Raw genomic sequence first — 22741 nt, forward strand, 5'->3', positions numbered from 1 at the left:
TCAGAGCCCCTTAACACCTGAGCCCTTGGATGTAGACCTACATAAAATAATATGAAATGCTCTGTTGCCAATCTGTAATCAGCAAAAGATTTTATTTGTATCCAAGGGTCAATTGGCGGCCCAGCAGTGGAGGATTAAACACAATGAAGGCAGGTGTGACACTTAAGTAGCCTACACAAGTTATATAAGCTATTTAATTTATTAAAACAAATATTTTCTCCATATTTTATGAGTCTGCAGTATATTTAACAGTAACTTTAACAGCAATGACATACTCAAAGTTATCTTATCTAATCTTATCATCTTATTTATATTCTATTACATTCTCTGTTATTACATTGTTACCTGTAGGCTATTTGTAAGTGTGGTTGTTGACATGGTATTTGTAGATTATTTCTCAGTGGCTAGTAGTTTCAGTGGTGTAAAGGTCAAAGGGGACCACTGTGAGGACTCCCCCGCCCCCCCTCCACTCGGAGCACTTGGTTTGTCCCACACTACTTCCTCGCTTCTTGCTCGTCGGTGTGACCGGAGTTCCCTTCCGCTGACAGGCTGCTGTCACACAGCCACCATGTTATCCCATTCCCGGTGTCTCACCAGGAATTTCGGCCGTTCCCTCTCTGCCATCCGCCAGGTAGGCGACAAGCAAATAAACCGTCACGGTTGCCACTCGCGACAGGTCTCCTCGCTGTCTTTGGCTACGGGCGAAGGCGCAGCTTCTGTGTGTGTCCGGCGCTAACAGAGCTAGCATTAGCATTAGCTCTAGGCCACGGTCAGGCCGTAACATTGTAAGCCAAGGACAGTATGACACTTTACTCCACAGAGCTTTGCTGCTGTCAGTAGTAAAGCTTGAAGCAGCTCCCTCTGTGTTTAGTCGGTCTCACGTCTTTAAATGAACATTTAAGGTGTTTGACCCCAACAGGAAGTAGCTTGTCCATAGTCAGTTAGCACAAACTTGTCCAATATTATGGTAGCTAGCAAGCTAGCTGTACGAAGTTAAGCTAAATGAACGGGTTGGCTAGCTTGTGCTTTTAGCTGTCAAGCTGAGGTCAAACTGTGGTTTATGTGCGAAAACGCCCAGTTTAGCAGACTTAACAGAAGTATTACGTAAATGTTTTTTTTACATTTAGAGTGTAACTTCCAGTCGCTGCATTTGAAGCTCACAGGAAAAGTCAAATGTCAGTAAAGTCCTGGTTAGTGTCTGTATAAGTATGTCAGTGAGATTAGTAGTAGATCATTGAGCTGTTGTGCAGCTGCTTGAGTAGCTGCTCAGATAAAATGTATTTTAAACATTTGCTGGTGCTATTCCAATGCGAAAACTCAAGCCACCGTTTGCCAGATTCATTTATTGATTATGTCAAAGGTCATCTTCAAGCGCATAGAAGTGACCTTTGACCGGCAGCACTGACATGTCTTCCTGTTGTTGGCTACACGGCTGTTTATTTACGACCCCAACTGTTGTATATTATCACAGCTAGACACAACACAAGTTATTGACCTTGATGACATTGTTATCCAACTAATGAGTCCACATTTCCCAGACATGTTATGCTTGTGAAACCTTGTAGAGTTTTTTGTCTTCACAGTATTTAACATGTAAAAAGTTGCAGACATTTTGTAATGCTTAACTGTATCTTGTCACAGGGGAATAATGCATTAGCTCGTCGGGCCGCGGCAGGTATGTGTGCTCATATTTCAAGCATGAAGTGTAAAATCCCTGTCGTTGCTTTAGGACTGTCCTGCAGCAAGAACTTATTAACACTTTGCCCTTGTCTGTTTTGTTACAGCTCTGTCGACTAGCCACTCTATTACTTTGAACAACAGTGTGTAAGTCCATGAACTCCTAAAAACACTGAACTATTTGAAAACACAAGCCACTTTATTGTCAAAATTTAAGTACACCCTCTCAGTTGTCAAGGCTGGCACACTAATACCCCTCTTCCACTTAAATCAAACTGGTTCAGTTCCAGTATTTACATCTAATTTTGAACTGCTCAGAGTATTTCCACCAAATATAATTTGGTTCAGAACCCAAAAAGTTTGTTCTCAGCTGTAACCAGACAATAGCAGGTTTTTCTTGACCTGTAGTGTAAACTGTGATGACATCAGTGGGCATGTCATATCCTACAGGTTGGAAAGAAGGGATGAAGAAGTCAAGTGAGAGATTGTCACAGAAAAAAGAAAGTGCAGTGGCCTCATTAATAGTTGGTGCGTGCATGCATGCATAAAACAAGTATTTATAATGACAGAACAAAAGTTTGCAGGTAAACAGTGTACTGTGTTATTTCCCTGCAACACACTCTGTTGATGACACGTCCTTGATTATAAGGGCTCCAGGCAAAACTGGTGGATATGTGGGGTGGTTGTCTAGATAGCATTAATTTTGCGGAAAATGGGTAAAAGTGTCATAGCTTTTCCATCCATGCACCGTCATGAACCTAGTTGCCAATTATCAGTATATAACATGTGCTGTTCCATACACTCAAGCCAAATCTAAATCAGCATTTTTTTGCACTCTTGGATGATAAATTGAAGTACTTTGGGAGATTTTTATTACTTGTCTGATTTTTTTAAAACAAATTTCTGGGTTGTTTTTTCTTCAGAAAATCCAATCCCCGGTCCAGCGTCTTCCAAATCCAGTACTTTAGGACGTCTGCAGCCTACAGTATGTTTGAGCCTTCATGCCATTTATTTCTACACTTATCTCAATATGAAGCACAGCCACTATTTGATGGAGTAAATGCATCTCCTTTGAATTGTCTTTGCTCTCCAGGAGATGAAGTTGTCACAGTTAAGACCCCTGCGTTTGCAGAATCTGTCACAGAGGGGGACGTGAGGTGGGAGAAAGGTAACTCCGTTTATTATGTAACAAACATAATGCGCTTCTGCTACAGATATCAGCCAAATCACAACCAGACTAAACAAATGATTGCCAGTTTGCAGTGAAATTCTAAAAAAAAGCTTTCCCCCAACAGCTGTTGGAGACACCGTCTCAGAAGATGAGGTGGTGTGCGAAATTGAAACTGACAAGGTAAAACTAAGTCATGCAAATTCACCATGCTTGTGATTGCTGGTAGTTCAGAGGCTTTGCTCACAAAAGTGAAAGCCCTCAAAGTTTGTGGCGTAACATAAATCAAAGTATTTGTGCATGTTGTCCTTTCCCAAAATAGCTTTCAACTTTACCCTTTAAAACTTCATATTTGTTGGTTGTGGTGCGAAAGACAAGAACATTTTCCCCAGACTGTGAATATTTTTCGGTAATATCTCATAAAACTGTAACAAAGACATTGACCCTGTGCTGATAGTTAAGTTTACACTTACATAAATGTCTACAGTCATTACTTGAAATCTCCACATATATGCAATTTAGAAAATATCCTAGAACTATTCACAAACACTTTTGAAACTTGCATTATTTTGACTCTTTTGACCTTTGTTCCTTGCCATTAGACATCAGTGCAGGTTCCCTCTCCTGCTGCTGGAGTGATTGAGGAACTTTTGGTTCCTGATGGAGGGAAGGTTGAGGGAGGAACTCCACTCTTCAAGCTTCGAAAAGGAGGTCTGAAATATTTTATTTTCATTGAAAACGTTGCAATATTGAAATAAAATAGTATTTAAGTGCCAGTTAACCCCAACATTTAAAATCTATATTTTTTCCTCCTACCTGTAATGCTATTTATTAATCTAGATAGTTTTGGTGTGAGCTGCTGAGTGTTGGCGATATCGGCGATAAAGATGTCTGCCTTCTCTTACATATAATGGAACTAGATGGCACCCAGCTTTTGGTGCATTAGGGTCTGTGTCCACATAACATTTTATTCTGAGGGCCAACCTCTTTTTTTTTCAGTTGTTGTGGCTGCTTAGAGAAAAAGCGCTGCACCCAGCCTCTTTTTTTCAGAGTGCTCTGTTTTGTTTTGTTTTTTTCTCCTCCATGCAGCAGCTTCTTGCTCTTCTAGTTGAAAATCTCTGAACTTTTCAGAAAGACACTGGTGAGCTGGTGATGTCACTACCACTCCTTTAGCTACTTTATGATGTGTCAGTCAGAAACTATTACAACAAAGACAGAAAAGCATTTGAGTATATTGGACGGACACTAAATGCTGCTTGTGGGTGCTGTGCTTTTATACCATATGTGTTATAAGCTATGTGTTATCTGTGTAGTCAACCCTCTGTAAACGCAGCGTTACGTTAGCCGTCTAGCTTATTTTAATGTCAAGAAATCGTTGTCATAGAAACAAAACCCACACATAGCATGTCATTCAAAAAAGTGCTTGGAGTGCTCATTTTTATGAAGTGTTCCCCAGCGCCCTGCCACTGTTTATATGGTGAAGAAAAACGCTGTGTGCCCCTAAAGGGCAAAAAATTACATTTGAAAAACTCAACAGCAATATCTGTTTCTGAAAGTCATGACCTGGTTACTCACCGGTTACATGACCTAGCAACTACTTTCTTCTACTGAACTACACCCGACAACTGTATCACCATGCAGGACGAAGCATGCATAGACCCAGAGGAGAGGCTTGTGCTTGTGACAGTGCGTTATGAAAACATAATGGCGTCCTCCTCCGCTGAGTGCTAACATTAGCTATCTCAGTGATGCTAGGTGAGCTGGCAGTAGATGCATGCTTTCTTCTTCACTGGGATACAGTTGGCAGGTGTAGTGCAGTCGAAAGAAATTCATTTCAGCATGAAACTGCTCAGGCAGACATCTCTACGGCCAATATCTCCAATACTCTGCAACTCACACCTAAACGATCTAGAACGATAATTAGCTCTACAGGTAAGTGGTAAAATATGTATTTTTTATTTAGGGTGAGCTGTCCCTTCAAGATAATATTCAAAGGCTGTCTTATCCTAACTGTTCACCTCTGTGTCTTTTAGCTGGTGCTCCCAAAGCTGCAGAAGCTCCAAAAGCCGAGGCGCCGGCCGCTGCAGCCCCTCCACCACCTTCTGCTGCTGCTCCTCCTCCCCCTCCCCCTCCTCCCTCAGCTGTGGGCCCCATTCCCACCACTATGCCCCCTGTGCCACCTGTGCCAGCACATGCTATGGACACCAAACCAGGTTAGATGTCATGAGACAGACGGTCCGTGTCATGTGAGAACTGTTTTGCTTGACATCTGTGCTCTTGACCTCTAGCTTACATGATTAATCATTGAAGGCAGTGGCTTTCACCAGTCCCACTAAACTGATGTCTAGAGATACTAACTGCTTCATCGTGTCTTTCTCATAGTTTCAGCCATCAAGCCCAGCGCCGCTCCAGCTGCACCAGCGGCTCAAGCTGAGGGAGGGGCTAAGGCAGCCAGGACAGAGAGCAGGGTAAAGTGCAGAAATCACCAAAACACCTAAATCACATTTGGGAGTATCTGATGGCTTTTAGATTTGCTTAATGGTCTAGTAGAGTGGGGTAAAGGGTTGGGAACTCTTTACTGAATCTGCTAATTCTGCTTATTCTCATTTTTTGTTTTAGGTTAAGATGAACCGCATGAGACTGAGAATTGCCCAGAGACTGAAGGAAGCCCAAAACACCTGCGCTATGTTGACTACGTTTAATGAGGTCGACATGAGGTAGGAAACTCTAAATTAGTTGACCTACATCGTTGAGCCGTCAGTCCTATTTTTGATATTAAATGTGAAATGTGCTCCGCTGCATTACCACATACAAACAGAAGACTTTGAAGGAAACATCAGACCTTATAGCTGCATTTGTCAAAAATATGAATTCATTGATACATATTTATTCTGAATATTTGAAACTGTTTCAATATTCAAACACTGGTGCCTGCCGTACTTCCTGTCTGTCTCTTATTGTTAATGATTGCCACAGTCATTCTGCTGTTCTCTGCTACTAAGCAAGAAAAGAAAAGCCATTGTTGTCGTGTTATGCCCTTGGTATATTTGCCTTTTAATAAAAATTTTAACTTTTTTATAAGTCTTGTATTTAAGTTAGAAATTCCAGTATCGTAACAGCACTTCCTTATAGAGTGTAGGCAGTATATATACAGTATACATACTGTATGTATATCCGTGTTAAAAGCCAGAAAACACTTGCACAAATGGTTATAGATTGGAATCTGCCCAATAGGAAAAGCTTTTTGAAACCCGATATCCTCTTAAACACTGGAATGTAAATATTTGGTCGTAATGCCATCTAAAACGAAGATAAGAATTGTTAAAACAGGTTTTATTAATTTACAAGGAAATGTTATTGTCTGCACTTGCCCCCTGTGCTGAAGAGGACACTTTGAGGATTTCTTTTCCCCGCAAATGTGTGGTGTCAGCTTTCGGCTATTCAGGGTTTTCTATGTATCCTAATTAGATTGACATTGACGGTCTGGAGGAAGACTTCCCATGCTAGGGCTCATCTGGAGCCGAAGGAGCTAGTCAGAGCAGGAGGCTGGAGCATCTGTAGGGGCCCACAGAGACCTGCGCTCTGAGTGGAAGAGCAGCCTCAACCGATATGGGCTTTTATGACAGCCCAATAAGATTTACAGGCTCTAGAAAGTGAAGATTTTTATCGCTTCTTCTCTCCTTTCTCGGAGAGTCTGTGTCTTGGGAGGGGCTAATTATGTTAGGGGAGAAACCCTAGAGCTTCAACAGGGTTAGAGACAGGAAAACAAACAATTAAAAAGAGAGATACATGAGAAAAATGAGCAATGATGAAACGATTAGTGGGCCAATTTCAATAGCCTGAATTCACCACAATCTGTGACAGCATTCGATATAAAGGCATAGTTTGTTTTCCTTTGAAAATGAAGTTAGAGTTATGACCTGTGTCTTTCATAACATGGTCAACAATATTTGAAAACTGTTTTCAATGAGTTTCTAGTATCTGTTCCTGTTTATCTTTAGTAAAAGTATACTATGCAGGAATTGTCGGCTGCTGTTTGTAAATGGTCTTGCCAGCAAACGCGATAGCCAACTCCAGCTTTTTCTGCTTGATGTTTCACCTCACTGTATTTGTGTCTTTTTCAATGCTGTGTCCACAATTGTCATAGCTTCCTCTTTGCCCAGGAACTTCCTGAACACAGCAAAATTAAAAAAAAAAAAAGAACAGGCAGAGAGCAGAATCTCTGCAGCAAAATACACTACAGGGTTCCCACGCTTGTGAAATTCCTGCAAAGTTATGAAATCTGAAAACTGTTTTCCAGTCCTGGAAACTTTTATGAATTGACAGAATTTTTGGAAAAGTTTTGAATACACATTGTTCTGGCTAATATGTATAATATGTTTATTAAAAATCCTGAAACATGTCTAATGTTAAGCAAAATATTTTCCTTGTCGTATTAATTTAAAATCTAATGTTGAGCTGTGTGACAGTTGAAACATCACTAGTATCACATGATACACATAGACAAGCTATACATGGAGGTAGATGTCCCGATAAGCAAAACCAGTGTGTTGGGTCAATGATCCACTTGCATGGGGAAGAACTAAAGGGACATGCAGCAGTCAACCTTAATTTATTAAGGTGTTGTCTAAGTTTAAGTTCAGGCAAAGTCTCAGAACAATTGTTAGACATGTCCACAAACGCGTTTAACAAGAAATAAATGCATGCAGACTTGTCAAAATTATAATCCAAACACATGCTGTGTTTGGATTAATATTTGGATCAATATGCATTGACATCTAAAACATCTTCAGTTTTCTATCTGCCCGAAAGGGGCATGGCCTTGATGTTTTGTGAAGTACCTGTATTTGCCAGTCTGGTCGACTGGCATATGCAGCTGGTTGGCAGTAGGAATGATGAGTGATAGCTGTTTACTTCTCTGCAAATGCCTGGGAAGCGCCCGTTAAATGTAGCAGAACAGGCCTACCCATTTTAAACTACTTAAATAAAGTCATGGAAATGGTGAAAACTATTGTGAAAAAATAATGGAAAAGCTTTGAAAATGAATCGTTAAAAATGAGTGGGAACCCTGCTTCTAGTGGGTCACAAGTGATGATTGAGAGAGATAAGAAAATCCTACACAATACAGATGTTAAAGTTTACATTTAAATGCGTGATGACCTGTTTCAAGCAAAAACCATATTGTCTTATTCTACCTAATTCATGCCCAGTTTTGATGAACGTCATATATGAATGAACTCATACAAATTTGTTGTGTTGCTGTACGACAATGCGGTAACCAGCTCAGTTCATCTGTCCAAAGCTATAGTCTAGTAAGCGCAAATTCAGAGTCACAGATATCTATGAATTTTTATGATAAAGTCCATTTCCTTAAAGTAATTCTTAAGTAATTTCTACAATAAGCACCTCAGTGCCCTCCATTTTTTTTAAGATTAATGTGTATTCAATTCTGTGTCAACTTTCAGGCTAAATTGTTGGTTGATGTATGCATTATTTTTCTGTTTCCCCGCAGCAACATCACAGAGATGAGGAAGACTTACAAAGACGTCTTCCTGAAAAAGCACAACATCAAGTTGGGCTTCATGTCTGCATTTGTGAAGGCTGCTGCCTACGCTCTGACTGACCAACCTGCTGTCAATGCCGGTATAGATTTAACCTAAAAGACTGAGAAACCTCACTTTGTGGTCTCAGAGTGACTATGCTTTTGCACGTACGGGTACAAGTCACTGCACATTTGTGTGGTGAAGAAACGATTTAAGTTTCAGTACACTTCACTGCCAGACCTCAAAACCAACACTGACTTATTTACTGCCTTAAAACCACCCTGACCTATTTAGATAGACCATAGTGAAGCGGGGAGTCTGAATAAATAGTCTGTGGGTATCACCTTCCGCGGGTAAGAAAAAATGGAACAAGTGAAAAGGAAATTAGTTTTGGTGGAAATGTGGGTGTTATTTACAGTTTTAACTTGCATGCGTATTTCTCCTGTGTAAAGTCTTGCTTTCTTTATGTTTTCAGTAATTGATGACACAACCAAAGAGATTGTGTACAGGGACTACGTTGACATCAGTGTGGCTGTGGCCACACCAAAGGTGAGACAAGTGCATTATATTGTAATGGTTAGTGTAAGTACTTGATAGCCACTCCTCTGTAATGTGAAGGGCAGAAAATTCAGTCATGTCTCTTCTCTCTCAGGGTCTGGTGGTTCCTGTAATCCGAAGCGTAGAGGGAATGAATTTTGCTGATATTGAGAAGGCCATCAATGCGTTGGGAGAAAAGGTAATATTTTACATTGCATATTAAGACACATTTGAAGTAATGTCTTTGTTATAGTTTTTGATTCTTACTTGTTGTGAAAGGTTCATAATTGTGGATGTGTGTTCATAGGCCCGTAAGAATGAGCTGGCTGTTGAGGACATGGATGGAGGAACCTTCACCATCAGCAACGGTGGTGTGTTTGGGTCCATGTTCGGCACACCTATAATCAATCCACCACAGTCTGCTATTTTAGGCATGCATGGCATCTTCGACAGGCCTGTGGCAGTCAGTGGCAAGGTTTGTTTCCTCAATATTGAATATTCAAGTACATAAAGTACACAAAATAAGACAACATATTTAGCATTGTAATGGTCACATATGGAAAATGAATCGACTCTTCACTAAGCCACAGTCAAGCTGTCAGAGTAAGCATGGAGCCCACACTGTAACTAACTGCACTCCCTGAAGAAATATCATATTTTTTGGAAAAATGAAACCGTGATTCCAGAGGGAAGCAGACAGAGGGCTCTACAGTCTGAGTTTGAAGGATATATCCAGGATGTCAAACTGACTCAGCAGCAACAACAGGTTAAAGAGACAAAGATAGTTAGAAGCTAAAGCCGAACTATAGGCTACAGATCACAGTGTAAAAGTGAACCACCACATCACTGCTGATCGCTACAGAAGACAATAAAAAAAGGGAAACTATGCCCATATTGAACCAGCTGTGTGGCATCGCAATGTGTGCAGATGAACGGTGTTTGGCTTCCCCCTATGCCCCCAGCCGCTGGACCTCTACTGGTGGAAATGTGGGGAGCTCCTGGGGAAGCAAAACATCGTTCATCTGCCCACACTGCAATGACACACAGCTGGTTGAATATCAGCAGTTTCCCTGCTTCCTTCCACTGGTTCCTGTAAAGCAGGGTGGGTTTTTATTCACTGCTATAGCCATTAAAAAAACTAAAGCTGCATGTGTACATTGAGTAGGCTATACCCTCAGTAGCTAGCAAGCCAACCCTACACTTTTCAGGGTTTGTTCTTGGTTTTGGAGCAGGTTGTTTATGAGTATCACTATTACACAATGTTCCCCAGGCATAGCGTTCAGCTCAAAATCCACAAAGCTAACCTAAAGATGAAGAAAATCTGAAATGATTGCATGAGACTAAATGGAGCACAGTGGTGTAGTTGTCAGACCCTTGACCCTGGCTGATATTATGCTATGATTAGCCAGTCTGCGTTCAATGGGTGGGACTTAACAAAGGTTTAGTTTATAAAATGAAAAGCGATTTTAGTTGTTTTTAGTTTAAAAAATGGGTTTGGTTTATTAAATCAGTGGTTTCTAATCTTACATGCATTGACACCTTTTCCCTTGTTTAGGTTGAGATCCGTCCCATGATGTATGTTGCCCTGACCTACGACCATCGTTTGATCGATGGAAGAGAGGCCGTCACCTTCCTGCGCAAGATCAAGTCGGTGGTGGAGGACCCCAGGGTGCTGCTCCTTGATATGTAAATCCTTGTGAACTCCAGGCCCAACCAAACAAACCACCCTACACAAACAGTGGCTGTACTCACCTGATGAACATTATCGTAACTGCAGTTGATGTATTGTTGTATTGGTTAACTAGAGAGGAAAGAGGATTTTTGGGGGAACAGTTGAGTTGTGCGATGGACATTTTTAAGGATGGCAGTGATAAAAGGTTTGCTGACGTTACGAAGAAGTGTAAGGGTCTGGGGTTTCTGTGGTGCTGGTCTAGATCAAAAAAGGATATTCTATTACTCACATGCGCCATATGTCATTTTCTACATACAACTGAAAACACTTTCAACCTGTTGAGAGATGAATGACAAACATAGATAAAGTGCGTAGTGTCATTTCATGATTTTGGTTGAGAGAAGAACAATGAATGAACATATTGGGCCAGAAACCAAGAAACACTATGTTCTGAAATGTCCAAACTGAGAATTTATGCCATCTGTTTCACACAAATGAGGAAAATTCTCTTTATGCTGTGTAAGAAAGACTATTTAAGAAAAAAAAGTTTTAAACAATAAAAGCTACATTACTCGACTGTAGTTTTTGTTTGGGATTTTTTTTTGTCCTATTACACAGACAGTCTGGGTGGCTAAATTTAAAACAACTGGGGCATAGTTAGTTCATCCACATGTAGTGCGCAGTAGCAACTCTCACTGAGGTGTCATTTATTCAGGTTTTTCTTTTAATGTGTCACCTGTCTGTATATTGGTTAAGATGAAAAAGTCTTACAACCTCAAAATAAAAAGCCCCACCCCACAGTGATCAATTTGGAATGGCTTTGGATTTCCTCTTTGGGGCCATGCATAGCCTAGTGAGCAATTATGACACACAAAGACTGCAAAACAGTGAGTAAAATGTCAGGGCTAGAAAAAAAAATTTATAATTTATTGCCTAATTTTTTACAGTTTTTTTAATGGCAGACAACCTTAACATTTGTAATTGTCAGAATTTAGTCTAATGTGGTGTCAGGTTACATGCGTGGTGATCATATAAAATTTAAATATACCAAAATTGCATCAAAGCTAAAGTTCCCATCATATCTGAGTCTCAGAAGTCAAAATAAATCCACTTGTTTCATGTTTTGAAGGGTCATGGGTCACCACTTTTGTTCAAGTTTCAGTTTTTATTGTCATTTTTCTTTGGGAAGCACAAAACTCAAAGGAAACCAGGGATCTGGTGCTGCATCCTTTTTGGCCACGCCAGGATTCAGTGTTCAACTTCAATTCCAGTGCAGGACCGAGGGATCAGAGTGGAAGCAGCTGCACCTGCTAGCAGCTCAGAGCTTTCCACGAGACACCGCTGAAGAAGGGATGACACTTGATGTCACTCACGCCTCCACCTCCAGAGCCCAGGCGGTAGCCGGCATCAAACTGAAGCAGCTGTGGAGCAGCATAATGAAGAGTGGAGATACTGTAAGATTTAATCACATCCTGTGTGTGTGTGTGTGTGTGTGTGTGTGTGTGTGTGAGAGCTACAAGTTAATGACACTGAGCACAATATTTAGAATTCAGGCCCTGAGGGTGTTTCAAGCCTTCAAACTGACCTCAGTGAGCAGAGACGCAGCTGCAGCACTCAGGTGGTTGGGGATGAGCAGCTGGGTGTGGGAGTGGATTCCTGCAGGATGGAGCTGCCACAGTGGCTGGAGGCACAGTGAGCAGAGTGTGAGAGAAAGCCATGATCCAGTGTCATACTTGGCAGGAATGATGCAACATGACAAAGATGCAGACTTTACTCTGTAAGATTCATGCTTATAGGGTCCTTGCTTACCATTCCTGTTAGGAGCTCAAACAACAAAGACCCGAGACTCCACCAGTCACACGCCTCTGTAACCCTGGACACGCCTCCAATTTCTGCCAACATACAATGAGGTGAGTTTAGTTGTATTCATGCACAACATTTTTCAAACACATTTGTTTCGGTGTCTTTATATTTCTATAAAATGTGCAGTACATGACCTTTTTTTCACAGTAAGACGAGCCAGCTTAATCATACCACTAGGTGGCAGTTTACACAAAGGAACAACCACTGGTTTCAGTTTACAGTAACAGGCAAGAACTAAGAACTAACAAGAACTAAGAATGGGGAGCAAAATCTTCCAAATTGGGCCCCTCATCCACACCCTTAGTCCTAATACAAACATGGTTAATTTTATATAAGCTCTTGGCCATTAGTCTTGTAGTGACAGAGATTAAATCTTTAACAAGCATTTCCAAATACAGTGTTATAAACCCATCCAGGCCATGCTCTGCTTTGCATAAAGGCAAACATAAAGGTCAGAGAAAACACAGAGAACTTTTTTCTTTCTGTCACAGTTATATTCACCCTTTTACCTTAAAACAAAACGAGGAGAGAAAAAAAAAGTCCTCCAATTAATGATTTGAGAAGAGTTAAATATTGAAGAAATTAAGATCAAAACATGAGTGAACGAATAAATGCACTCTTCCAGCCTGAGTGTCAGACTGAAGCTCCCAGAACCTTCAGTCTGATATGGCTTCCATTGAAGGCGATTTGATTTTTCCCTAACCAATCAGTAGAAAGCAACGACTAACCCAGAATCTGACGTCATTAGTATCCATGCCTCGGGGGTGCCGAAAACAAGCGAGCATTGCCCCTTTAAAATGTCTCCGTCGTCGTGCACGTCCAGCTGCATCACCGTTAAATCCAGTTTAGCAGCTTCCTTAATTTGGTCCTCCATTAACGCGAGTAGTGGCGAAATACCTCGATAGCATCGTTAATGTGGTCTGTAGGATCTGTAGCGGTCGCCATTGTTGCTATCCTCACCAGTTACCCACCGGCGTTCATTGGTCCGTCCATCGTTTGGACGAGATAAATTGCAAATTCATTGAAGTATGCCAGACCAGAGATGCAAGCCTACTCAGTTGACTGGGCTGGGTCTATGGTCTGGAACCAGGCTAGCACTCTTCATCTATCACCATTTCAAAATCCAGTGTTTATAATGTGTTAATTTATGCAATTCCAAGACAATTTAGGGACCCGTATGCAAAACTACACCATTTAGATCAGTGGTTCCCAACTGGTGGCTCGCAGGTCCGTTCTGAATGGACTGCAAGTGACTCGTGAATGTGTCAAGTTTCTAAAACAAAAAAAACACACTTTATTTTGACATACAGTGAATATCCAGAACACAGCTTTTATTTTGAAGTGCCGTTTCCTGCTGTAGAATGAGTGAATAACAGACAGCTACTTAACAGAGACAGCAAACTAACTCGACCACATGGCCAAACGTAAGTATGATGCTGAGTATTTTTAAACTGTACCTTGGACTAATGACTAAGGAGAAATTTGGACCCTGTGGCTGATCTAATTGGAAACCACTCACCACAATTCAGCCTAACTTTGGAGCATTATTTAGCCCCCTTGCTTTAAACTGAGCTGCTACAGTGTTTTGATTGTTTACTTTTGTTAGTCTGCCTAGCTTGATTTTTACCATGTTCAGCTTCAGCCTGCCATACTCATAGATATATATAATCATAGATGACTCATTCCTGTGGCGACTGTGCCTCACTGTCGCCGCCATCTTGGGGAGGTCACTGCCGGCTGGCTAGTACTGTTGTGTATGGAGATAAGTCTTCAGCAAACTCGGCGTGCTCACTCAAAAGTCTCGAAGTGTAATTGGGTGCTGGTCCAAAATATTACAGCAAAGCAGAAAAACCCGACAGCACTCACGAATAAGTAAAATACTTTTTAATATAGTGGATTGCACAGCAGCAGTCAAACAGACACGTTTCAGCTCATAGCCGTCCTCAGCGTTAGGAAATGGCCACTTGATGAAAATACAGATAGTACTTGATGACTCATGCCGACAAGAAGTCCAGTGTAGTTTTTAATCTACAAAACTGGTCCGGGGTATCGGAGGATAACAGCTAGGACTGTGTTTACATGGCAACTCCCGCGAGACTAGCTGATGGCTAGTGGTGGTGCTAGTAGTTCTCGAGTCTCGCGCGAGTTGCCATGTAAACACAGCAGCCTGCGGGGCAGGCTAACTGACCATGGTGAGAAATGATGCTATTAAAGTGGAGTAAATTATGTCTTTTCATGTCAATTTTGCATGCTTCAGGGCACTTGGATTACAACAGATGAACCGTTCTGACGTTTTTGAAACGTATTAGCGGAGTTTTATTACATTTTCAAAATGTGGGTTCCATGCATTTCAAGTGTAGCTGTTATTCCGGCTAGCTAACCCTAACTCCGAATGAGTTTTGTGGATTAAAAACTACAGTGGACTTCTTGTCGGCATGAGGGTCAGTAAGTACTGTCTACAATATTGAGGATGGCTATGAGCTGAATAGTTATTAGTGAGTGCTGTCGGGTTTTTCTGCTTTGTTGTAATATTTTGGACCGGCACCCAAGTACACTTCGAGACTTTTGAGTGAGCACGCCAAGTTTGCTGAAGACTTATCTCCATACACAACAGTACTAGCCAGCCGGCAGTGACCTCCCCAAGATGGCGGCGACGTTGACGCATCGCTGAAACGGGCCGAAGCCGTCAACGAGGTATCTACTGTATATGATATCTATGACCATACCTGGTGTGGCTGAAACTTGACTACACCATTTTCACAGTAACTGTGGGGGGGTGGGGTGTTGGATGACAATTAAAATGTGTTTTAATGATAATAAATTGGTGTAAATGTATAAAGCAAAGTAAAGTATTGTACTTGATCCCATTTAGGGGGGGAACCATAGACCTTTGCATCCACCCCACCTAGGCCTCTGACCAGGGTCATCTGTACTGTTTGACCCCGCTGAACAGTAATGCAAATGTTTACCTGGAGCACAGTACATCTGTTCCATGGCATTGGTGCTGATCTCCGACTGAACCTCACTCCACTGTCCGAAAAAAGTCAAACACACCTTCCCTGTGAAAACATTGTTTTTGATCAAAATTAAAAAGTATAGTGGTTTTCCACATGCAGTCCTTTACAGGTATTCCATGAACTCACCGTTGCTCGTTAACAGAACGTTTCTAGGGTTGAGGTCCCGACACAGGATGCCTTGCTGATGCAGACTCTCCAGAGCCAGCAGAATCTGAGCCCCCCACACACGCACCTCTGCCTCTGGAAGCCCCCAGCACGTCTGCATGGACTTATCTGTTGTATTGGAGGGCTTCACAGGTATCCGAGGCAGGTGGCACCAGCCGTCCACCTCTATAATCTGGTCTTCCCCCTGCCCCTCAGAGCCTTCTGATTTAACGAGAGCATCCGCATCCTCTCCGCTCTTGTGGGGAGTGGCTGCATGATGGCCTGAGGAGAACCAGCTCCCAAATGATCGCTCTTTTCCAGATGCCACCTTCTCTCCAGGGCTCCGCAATTCGCAGGCTTCCTCTACAGCCTCTCTCGTCTTACTGGAATGTGTTTCCCCTTTGTGCTTCACTCCTGAGAGGGCAAGGGGGACCCCTGGAAGTGCCCCCTGTTTTGCTGCAATGCTGTGGCAGAGGGAAGTGGGGGAAGGCCAGGAGCTTTCTGAGGTGATCCTTGTGTCTGTGTAGTCAGAAAATACTGCTCTGTCTGTGCTCCTGATGACTACCATTCCATTTCTCTCCTCTGTGGTGGGGCTGCTGTCCTGCTTTGAGTCTGTAACCAGATCTGAAGAGTTAACACTTAAAACAGATCCTTGGTGAGAGCCATTGGTATCCCATGATGCCCTGCCACGGATCTGGGTTTGGCAATGGAGAGGAAGATGCAAAATGGCAGGGGATGAGCTCAAACCATTATTTTCACTGTTTGGCGATCCCGCTTTTATAGATGAGGTCTGATTTGTATGAGGTGGTGTTTGTCCTAGTGTGCTATTTAAATGACTGTCAGTCACTGCATAGGGGTTCACTTGCTCACAGTTACATGCTGGATCGGCAGCTTTCCAAGCCGCTTCAAACTCAGAGCTGCACTCTGTGAGTCCCATTCCAGCTTTATTTTTATGGAGTCCTGACATGACGTCAAGAGCCTGACTGACACGAGCGCAAGCGAGAGGGAGAGCAGGCTGTTCCTGAGTTTCACTGGAGTGCAAACACAAACTAGGAGCTGGTGGATGGATGCGGGCGTTGACCTGTGTCCTCGTCGGGCCTGAATTCAGAGTTAGTCGATCGAGCTTGGTATAAAATGACGCTGCGGAGCGCGTGTTCTGCAGACAGCCCGTCTCCTCGATGTAGGAGTGAGTCCCGCAGCTCTCGAGTCGCTGCTGAGTCTCATCCCATGAGGTGGAGAAGTCAGTGTCCGGGCTCTCATCACTTAACTTCTGTGGAATCACTCCTGTGTTCTCTCTGCTGTTGTGCTGGTAGTCTGTGCTGATTGTGGGTGAGGTGTGGCTGGTCTTCAGCTTGACGCTGTGCTGGCCAGATGTGAAGCATTCTGGGTGTTCCTTGGCCTTCTCGTTCCTCAGCTTGTGCAGCTTCGAGAAGAGCCTCCCACCTGGGATAACAGAGGAGGAAACACTGGATCAGACAAAGGTACAAGTGCAAGCTTCAATATCCAGGACAGAGCAGTGACAGCTCACCTTTGATATGCTCAAGATGCAGGTACACAGCATCCTCGCTGACGTAATATCTTAGCAACTTAACCATGTATGGCACCCCCTGAGGAATGATGGTTGGCTGGTCCCTGCTCTCCCAGCTTGACTTGACCAGACTCTGCAAAGACACACACACACACACACACACACACACACACACACACAATTCATCTATTTAGAAAATACACTTATTAAAGGGATAATTCAGATTTTTTTTTTGAGTGGGGTAGTATAGGGTACTTCTCTATAGTCATTGTATTACATGCAGTAGATATCTGTCAGCCTATCACCAGTTTGGAGAAGCAGCAGGAATACCGACACAGAGGATAAGCAATGTACTGCTGTGGAAGGGGCAGCTGCTAAATGTATTTTAGCCACCTTAAAAATGGATATATGTTTAAGTGTACGCTATATTGAGAATATTTTCACCACTTTGAGGCCCTGCTCATTGGCTCCAAAAACACCCTATCTAAAATCAGTATCACCCAAGTCCCACACATCATCACTGACAACTTCCCTGTATGCTTCTCTAGCCACGTCAAGAGTCTTGGTGTCATTCTGGACTGCACACTTTCTCGAACCAAACATAAAAACATTACCCGGACAGCTTTCTTCCACCTTTACAACATTTCCAGACTCATCCATCGCTGCGCCAGTCTAGCACTGGAGTCTTGGGCCACGCATTTGTTACATCTCGTATTGACTACTGCAATGTATTTCTCCCTGGCCTTCCCACCAAACTCATCAACTGGCTTCAAATCATTCAGAACTCAGCTCCCTGGATCATCAGCCACACCAAATCATCTGTTTTATTATGTGCTTTACCGCTCTAAGGCAGCCCGTTCCCACAGGAAGGCCATTAACGGCTTCAGTTCCTCATCTGTTTTCGTGTCAAAGCCACCAGACTCCACTGACAAGACCAGAAATTTTGGCTTGCTGAACATGAGTGTTGCTCGTCTACCACTGCCTCAATCAGTTAGTCAGTGCTACAGTTTATTTATACTCCCTTTAGGTATGAAAATAAATTTGTCTGATTTAAACATTGTAAACATCACTGCCCTCATACCTCCATGTGTCCTTTATGCTGGCATAGATACCGCCAATAAATGGCACTAGAAGATAGAGTCAAAATTTTCACACAACAACAAATGTGGTGACGGTGAAGGAGGACATAATATAGAGCCTTTAAACGGAGACAGCACTGTAGACGGCAGTCTGTATGCCATTATATATACATGCTGATGTGCACGGAGAATTCTTTTATAATCAATTATATTACAGTTCCACCATTATTTTAATTTCATTATCACCTCCTATGGTTGTATCTCGCTTGAAATACGCCACACTGCCCCCATGATCTCCATTGCCTCCTGGGGAGCTGCTCCATTTCATCTGTATCTGTAAGCTCTCAGAAAATGTGCACAAATACAGATGAAATAAACACGTAAACGAGTGTAGACAGGAGGCTCTGTTTGTCTCTGTATCTAATGTTGAGCATAAATGAGCCCTAACTGTGTGACTTTGGTGAATCCATTCTAACCTTTTCACACACCAAAGTCACACAGTTACACAAACAAAATAACTGATCAAATCACTCTTTTCTCAATAGAGTCTGGCTTTGATGAGAGCGATATAACGGCTTCAGTTCCCCGTCAGAAAATATTGTAAATACAGCAGATAGTTAAAATAATATTGATGTTTTAGGGGAAACTTCTTTTAGGTGGCTAACACATGTTTTGCTGCTGCCCCTGTCCACAGCAGTACACTACTTAGTTTCTGTGACAGACTCCTGCATGCTTCTCCAAACTGGGGGTGTGCTGTCTGACATCAACTCTAGGTAATACACTGACTATGGATAAATACCTCATACAACCCCACTTTCAAAGATCCGAACTTTCCCTTTGGTATTAGTATTAAATAAAGCATGGTCTGCTTGGATTGCCCCTTTAGAAATTACCATGTCTCTCTAGTCACTGAAATTTGAGGTGCACTTGCACTGGCTAAAAGGGTGAGAGCTTTCAGGCAGATCAATGCTGGATGATACTCAGGAAGACAGGCTGGAGAGAGCTCCCATCGACTGGCCTGCCACACAATACAAGGACTGGCTCGCTGCCAGACGACAGCCCCCACAACATCTCCACTATCAATGGACCTGTCTTTAATTTAAATGTATTATAGGATAGAGCATATACTCTGGACTGCATCTCTGCTTTCCTTCAGTGTAGCGCGATACTTGTAGAAGAAACCAAATACTCACCTTTACAACAAATGTCTCCTTATTGACCATACTCTGGACAATCAGGACCTTTGGAATAAAGAAAAAATAACATCAAGTGGTGTCAATACACAAAGCAGACACTGATATGGAGACACAAAAGCAGTTAAGTGTTACAGTCTTACCTTATCAGTCACTCCCACCACCTTACACATCTCCAGATCCTCCACAGGCGAACTCAAATGTCTGATTGGACGGAATCTCAGACTGCTGTAACCCTGATGATGAAAGCCACAGAGGCTGTTAGCGACAGAGCAACACAGCAAATTGCAAGCAAGACATTTTCACACAGTATTTGAGATTTATAAGGCTCCCAGAGAAGTGCAGGTCTGCTGCAACTCAAGGCTAAATGCCTTTATGTTTCCTGCTGCCTTTTATTGAATCAAAAATGTATTCATTTCATACTGGACAGCTACTTTGATTTGTGAATTTCAGGCCTGTCTTATTCTATTTTTATCTTGTTTTTATTTCTGTTGTCTTTTGCTTCAATGAGTTTGAGTTGAGTTTTTTGCATTTTGTGTGGATGTTTCTGATGTTTTTTTGTAGAGAACTTTGGACTGCCTTGTTGCTGAAATGTGCTTTATAAATAAACTTGCCTTGCCTTTGTGTGAGACAGACAGGCACTGGGTGTTTCATCTAATGTAAGAAGCAATAAAGGACATGCTCCCCTATGTTCTCATCCAATATTAGACTGACATGAACACTAAAAATGCCTCAAGCCCATACTGGAATTATATACACTGTACATTCAGAGCCATAGGCATAGATTGCAGACGGACGCAAGGGACATGTCCTCCTCAATATTTAGAATGTGTGCATTTGTCTCCCTAATACAAACCTGAAACTTGCACAGGACTTTTAAAGACATTTCCACCTTAAATTGATGCAGAAATATTCAGCAGAAGTCAGCAAATGAAGTGTTGGATGCTTAAATTTCCTGGGAGAGGACCCCAAACGCTCCATTTCGTATGTGTCTCCCCAGTGTTGGATGAAATGTACGCCCTTGTTTAGAGCAAATGAGTGACAATAAGGTTTGCTTTCCGTAAGTAACAGTAAAGGATGATTGTCTTACCCCCAAATGAGAGCTTCCCTTCCCTAGGTTGTCCTGCAGATGTGTTATGAAGATTTCTTCAGCTCTCTTTAGATACTGAGTCGTCTTCCTCTTCACAGCCTCCCTACGATCCTTATTTGGATCCACTGTAAAACAGTAAAGCTCTGTGAGGCACCAGTAAAAACAAAGGAAAATACTGTAGCTCTGTGAATGAAGACCCTGATCTTATTAAACCTTAGCCTTTATCAAAGGTTTGCCTCCAGACGGTTATCGACTCACACTGTGGGGGAAATGTCTGACCAGTAAGGAAATCTGTGTTTAACCTTTGGTTTGTGACTTCCTGTTTTTATTCTGGTCCACATGCTCCCATCACATGTCTCGTGCAAACACGCCTCTTTGAATTCCTCATTATCACACAGCCTTGTATACTTATGTAAAAGCCCAAATGTCATTACACTGAACTTACACTGAACCCCATTAAGCAGCAAGTCCACCCCGTTCTTGTAGTAACTGAAAGCTGCCTCATAGTCCTCATTGACCTCGCTGTCCAGTGCCATGCGGATCTGCTTGGCCGCCTCCACAAGGTAATCTCTTTTTGCCATCGCTGCCTTGTTTTGGACCCGTCGAGGACCAGATGGGCCTGAGCACAGCATAAAAAGTTAGACATCACTGTTGATTCAGTGGGGCTTAATTTAGACATGGCAGAGAGAAGACGTATGAGCAAGCTGTCTCTTTAAACAGAACTGAAACTGAAGCTGTTGTGAGTGATCCGTGCAGCTGCTCTTAAAGAGTGTTCTCACCTTTGCTCCCTTGTCTTATCAACAGCAGCACACATCTCTGTCTGTTGTCACTGGGCTGGGTGTGTGTCTGCCCCCAGTGACTCCAAGGCTCAGGTCTTTGCGGCACAGCATGATTATCTGAGCTAGCGGAAACAAAGAGTTAACCCCCGGACCAGTACAGGAAGTGAGCACAGGCTTGTGCCTACTATTTCTGATGAATGGAAAGAAGCAGATTTGCAAGATGACAGTGAGATGACTCACAGCCCTGAGGCACACTGTGGTGTGTCTCAGGTAAATGATGAAGTCGTGTATCCCTACAGGATCATGGGAACCCAAATATTACAGTGGGGAAAGTGTCGACACCTAAATCTTAGTACATCATCCCAATAATATATGCCACACTGTGGACACACTCATGTGATCTACAGACACACTTACACAATCACATTAAGTGGATTATTTCCAAGGGGCAATTAAATTATTTGCTGACATAGATGAAAAAAAACCCCATCAAATATTATGCAATTGATCTTCTTTTACATTACACACATGTACAATGGGAGGGCTAATGCTGACTAGAAAACCTCCCACTGGTGTAAAATATAATATTTCTTTGCTACAGACTAAAACACAAACATCACACACATACACACCCCATCCTGGCTACAGTCATGGAGGCGACATCCTCTCTAAGGAGTGTTATGAAACACACAAAGCCATCTTCAGTCTCCTGCATCATCATCTTCTCAACATGCCCTTCCATAGCCAAGGAGGTAGCAACCCACCATGATACACAGATGAACAAATAGCGCAGAGCACAGATACACACACACACACACACACACACACAGTACCTGATGTGAGGCGAGCATGCCCTGGACCCTCCACCCCAGCAGCAGCATCAGCAGCGGGAGCAGCGGGAGCAGCAGCAGCAGCCCGTGACTACAGCAGCCTCAACACACTCATCTCAGGAGCAGGGGAGGAGGAGAGAGCTCAGGCGAGGCTGCTGATTGGCTGAGCATGATGTCACTTCAGGGTACCATTTCACACAAGGCCCTCACTTCCCCCTCTCTCATCCTGACAGATGCTGGCCGCTTTAAAGAGACAGTATTGTTTTTGTGTGCACTGACTGAAGGCCTTCTTCAACCCTGACTTCTGCTTCCATGATGGATTGTGTTCAGCTTTTAGTGTTGACAAATTCCACATGAAAGGTCCTCAATCTATAGAGTGATTATGAATTGCAGTATTGCTTTGAAGTCTCCCATCCACAGTGAATGGAGGGATCACTCTGCCCAGAAGCCATAATCTGCTGGGTCTTGGTGCTCAGTACCAGATGGAGCCAGGCTCCAGCCACAGCACAAAGGAGAGTCGTTACCCCCCCACCCCAAGGGAGGGCTGGCTTACAAAAGGGGGTGGAGGCTCCAGCATGGAGCAGGATGGCAGAAGAGGAGGGGGGCTTGAGATGTATCAGA

At 42.8% G+C, this 22741-nt stretch overlaps 2 protein-coding genes across 3 annotated transcripts; one reads left to right on the plus strand and one right to left on the minus strand.

The window, feature by feature from the left end:
* The first annotated feature begins 478 nt into the window (after positions 1-478).
* Positions 479-11178, plus strand: dlst (dihydrolipoamide S-succinyltransferase). The gene is made up of 15 exons (XM_049595565.1): positions 479-631; positions 1642-1675; positions 1785-1824; positions 2601-2662; positions 2771-2845; positions 2973-3028; positions 3448-3556; positions 4879-5058; positions 5228-5313; positions 5465-5562; positions 8358-8488; positions 8864-8937; positions 9041-9124; positions 9233-9400; positions 10481-11178. Exons 1-15 carry the CDS (start codon positions 569-571, stop codon positions 10613-10615), a joined length of 1395 nt encoding a protein of 464 aa, XP_049451522.1. The 5' UTR covers positions 479-568; the 3' UTR covers positions 10616-11178.
* A 60-nt stretch (positions 11179-11238) lies between these two features.
* rps6kl1 (ribosomal protein S6 kinase-like 1) lies at positions 11239-22246 on the minus strand. 2 transcript variants are annotated; one of them, XM_049595564.1, is made up of 12 exons: positions 22124-22246; positions 21291-21412; positions 20957-21130; positions 20512-20636; positions 19565-19657; positions 19422-19469; positions 17150-17282; positions 15604-17064; positions 15430-15519; positions 12407-12489; positions 12183-12278; positions 11239-12018 (listed from the first exon to the last, which is right to left on the minus strand). In XM_049595564.1, exons 3-12 carry the CDS (start codon positions 21090-21092, stop codon positions 11908-11910), a joined length of 2376 nt encoding a protein of 791 aa, XP_049451521.1. In that variant the 5' UTR covers positions 21093-21130; positions 21291-21412; positions 22124-22246; the 3' UTR covers positions 11239-11907. The 2 variants fall into 2 exon arrangements, with proteins under 2 accessions (XP_049451521.1, XP_049451520.1); XM_049595563.1 differs by having other exon boundaries at positions 21291-21407; positions 22124-22235.
* Positions 22247-22741: the final 495 nt, after the last annotated feature.

The sequence above is a fragment of the Epinephelus fuscoguttatus genome, linkage group LG14, assembly GCF_011397635.1.
Source record: "Epinephelus fuscoguttatus linkage group LG14, E.fuscoguttatus.final_Chr_v1".
Lineage (NCBI taxonomy): Eukaryota > Metazoa > Chordata > Actinopteri > Perciformes > Serranidae > Epinephelus > Epinephelus fuscoguttatus.

Coding starts and splice junctions, on each gene's coding strand:
- rps6kl1 (XM_049595564.1), bottom strand. CDS start 21,092: ATGGCAAAAAGAGATTACCTTGTGGAGGCGGCCAAGCAGATCCGCATG. Junction 20,637..20,956: donor GCTGCTTAATGGGGTTCAGT/GTAAGTTCAGTG, acceptor ACTGTTTTACAG/TGGATCCAAATAAGGATCGT. Junction 12,019..12,182: donor CTGCGTCTCTGCTCACTGAG/GTCAGTTTGAAG, acceptor GCTGCTCCACAG/CTGCTTCAGTTTGATGCCGG.
- dlst (XM_049595565.1), top strand. CDS start 569: ATGTTATCCCATTCCCGGTGTCTCACCAGGAATTTCGGCCGTTCCCTC. Junction 2,663..2,770: donor TAGGACGTCTGCAGCCTACA/GTATGTTTGAGC, acceptor TTTGCTCTCCAG/GAGATGAAGTTGTCACAGTT. Junction 3,557..4,878: donor CTTCAAGCTTCGAAAAGGAG/GTCTGAAATATT, acceptor TGTGTCTTTTAG/CTGGTGCTCCCAAAGCTGCA.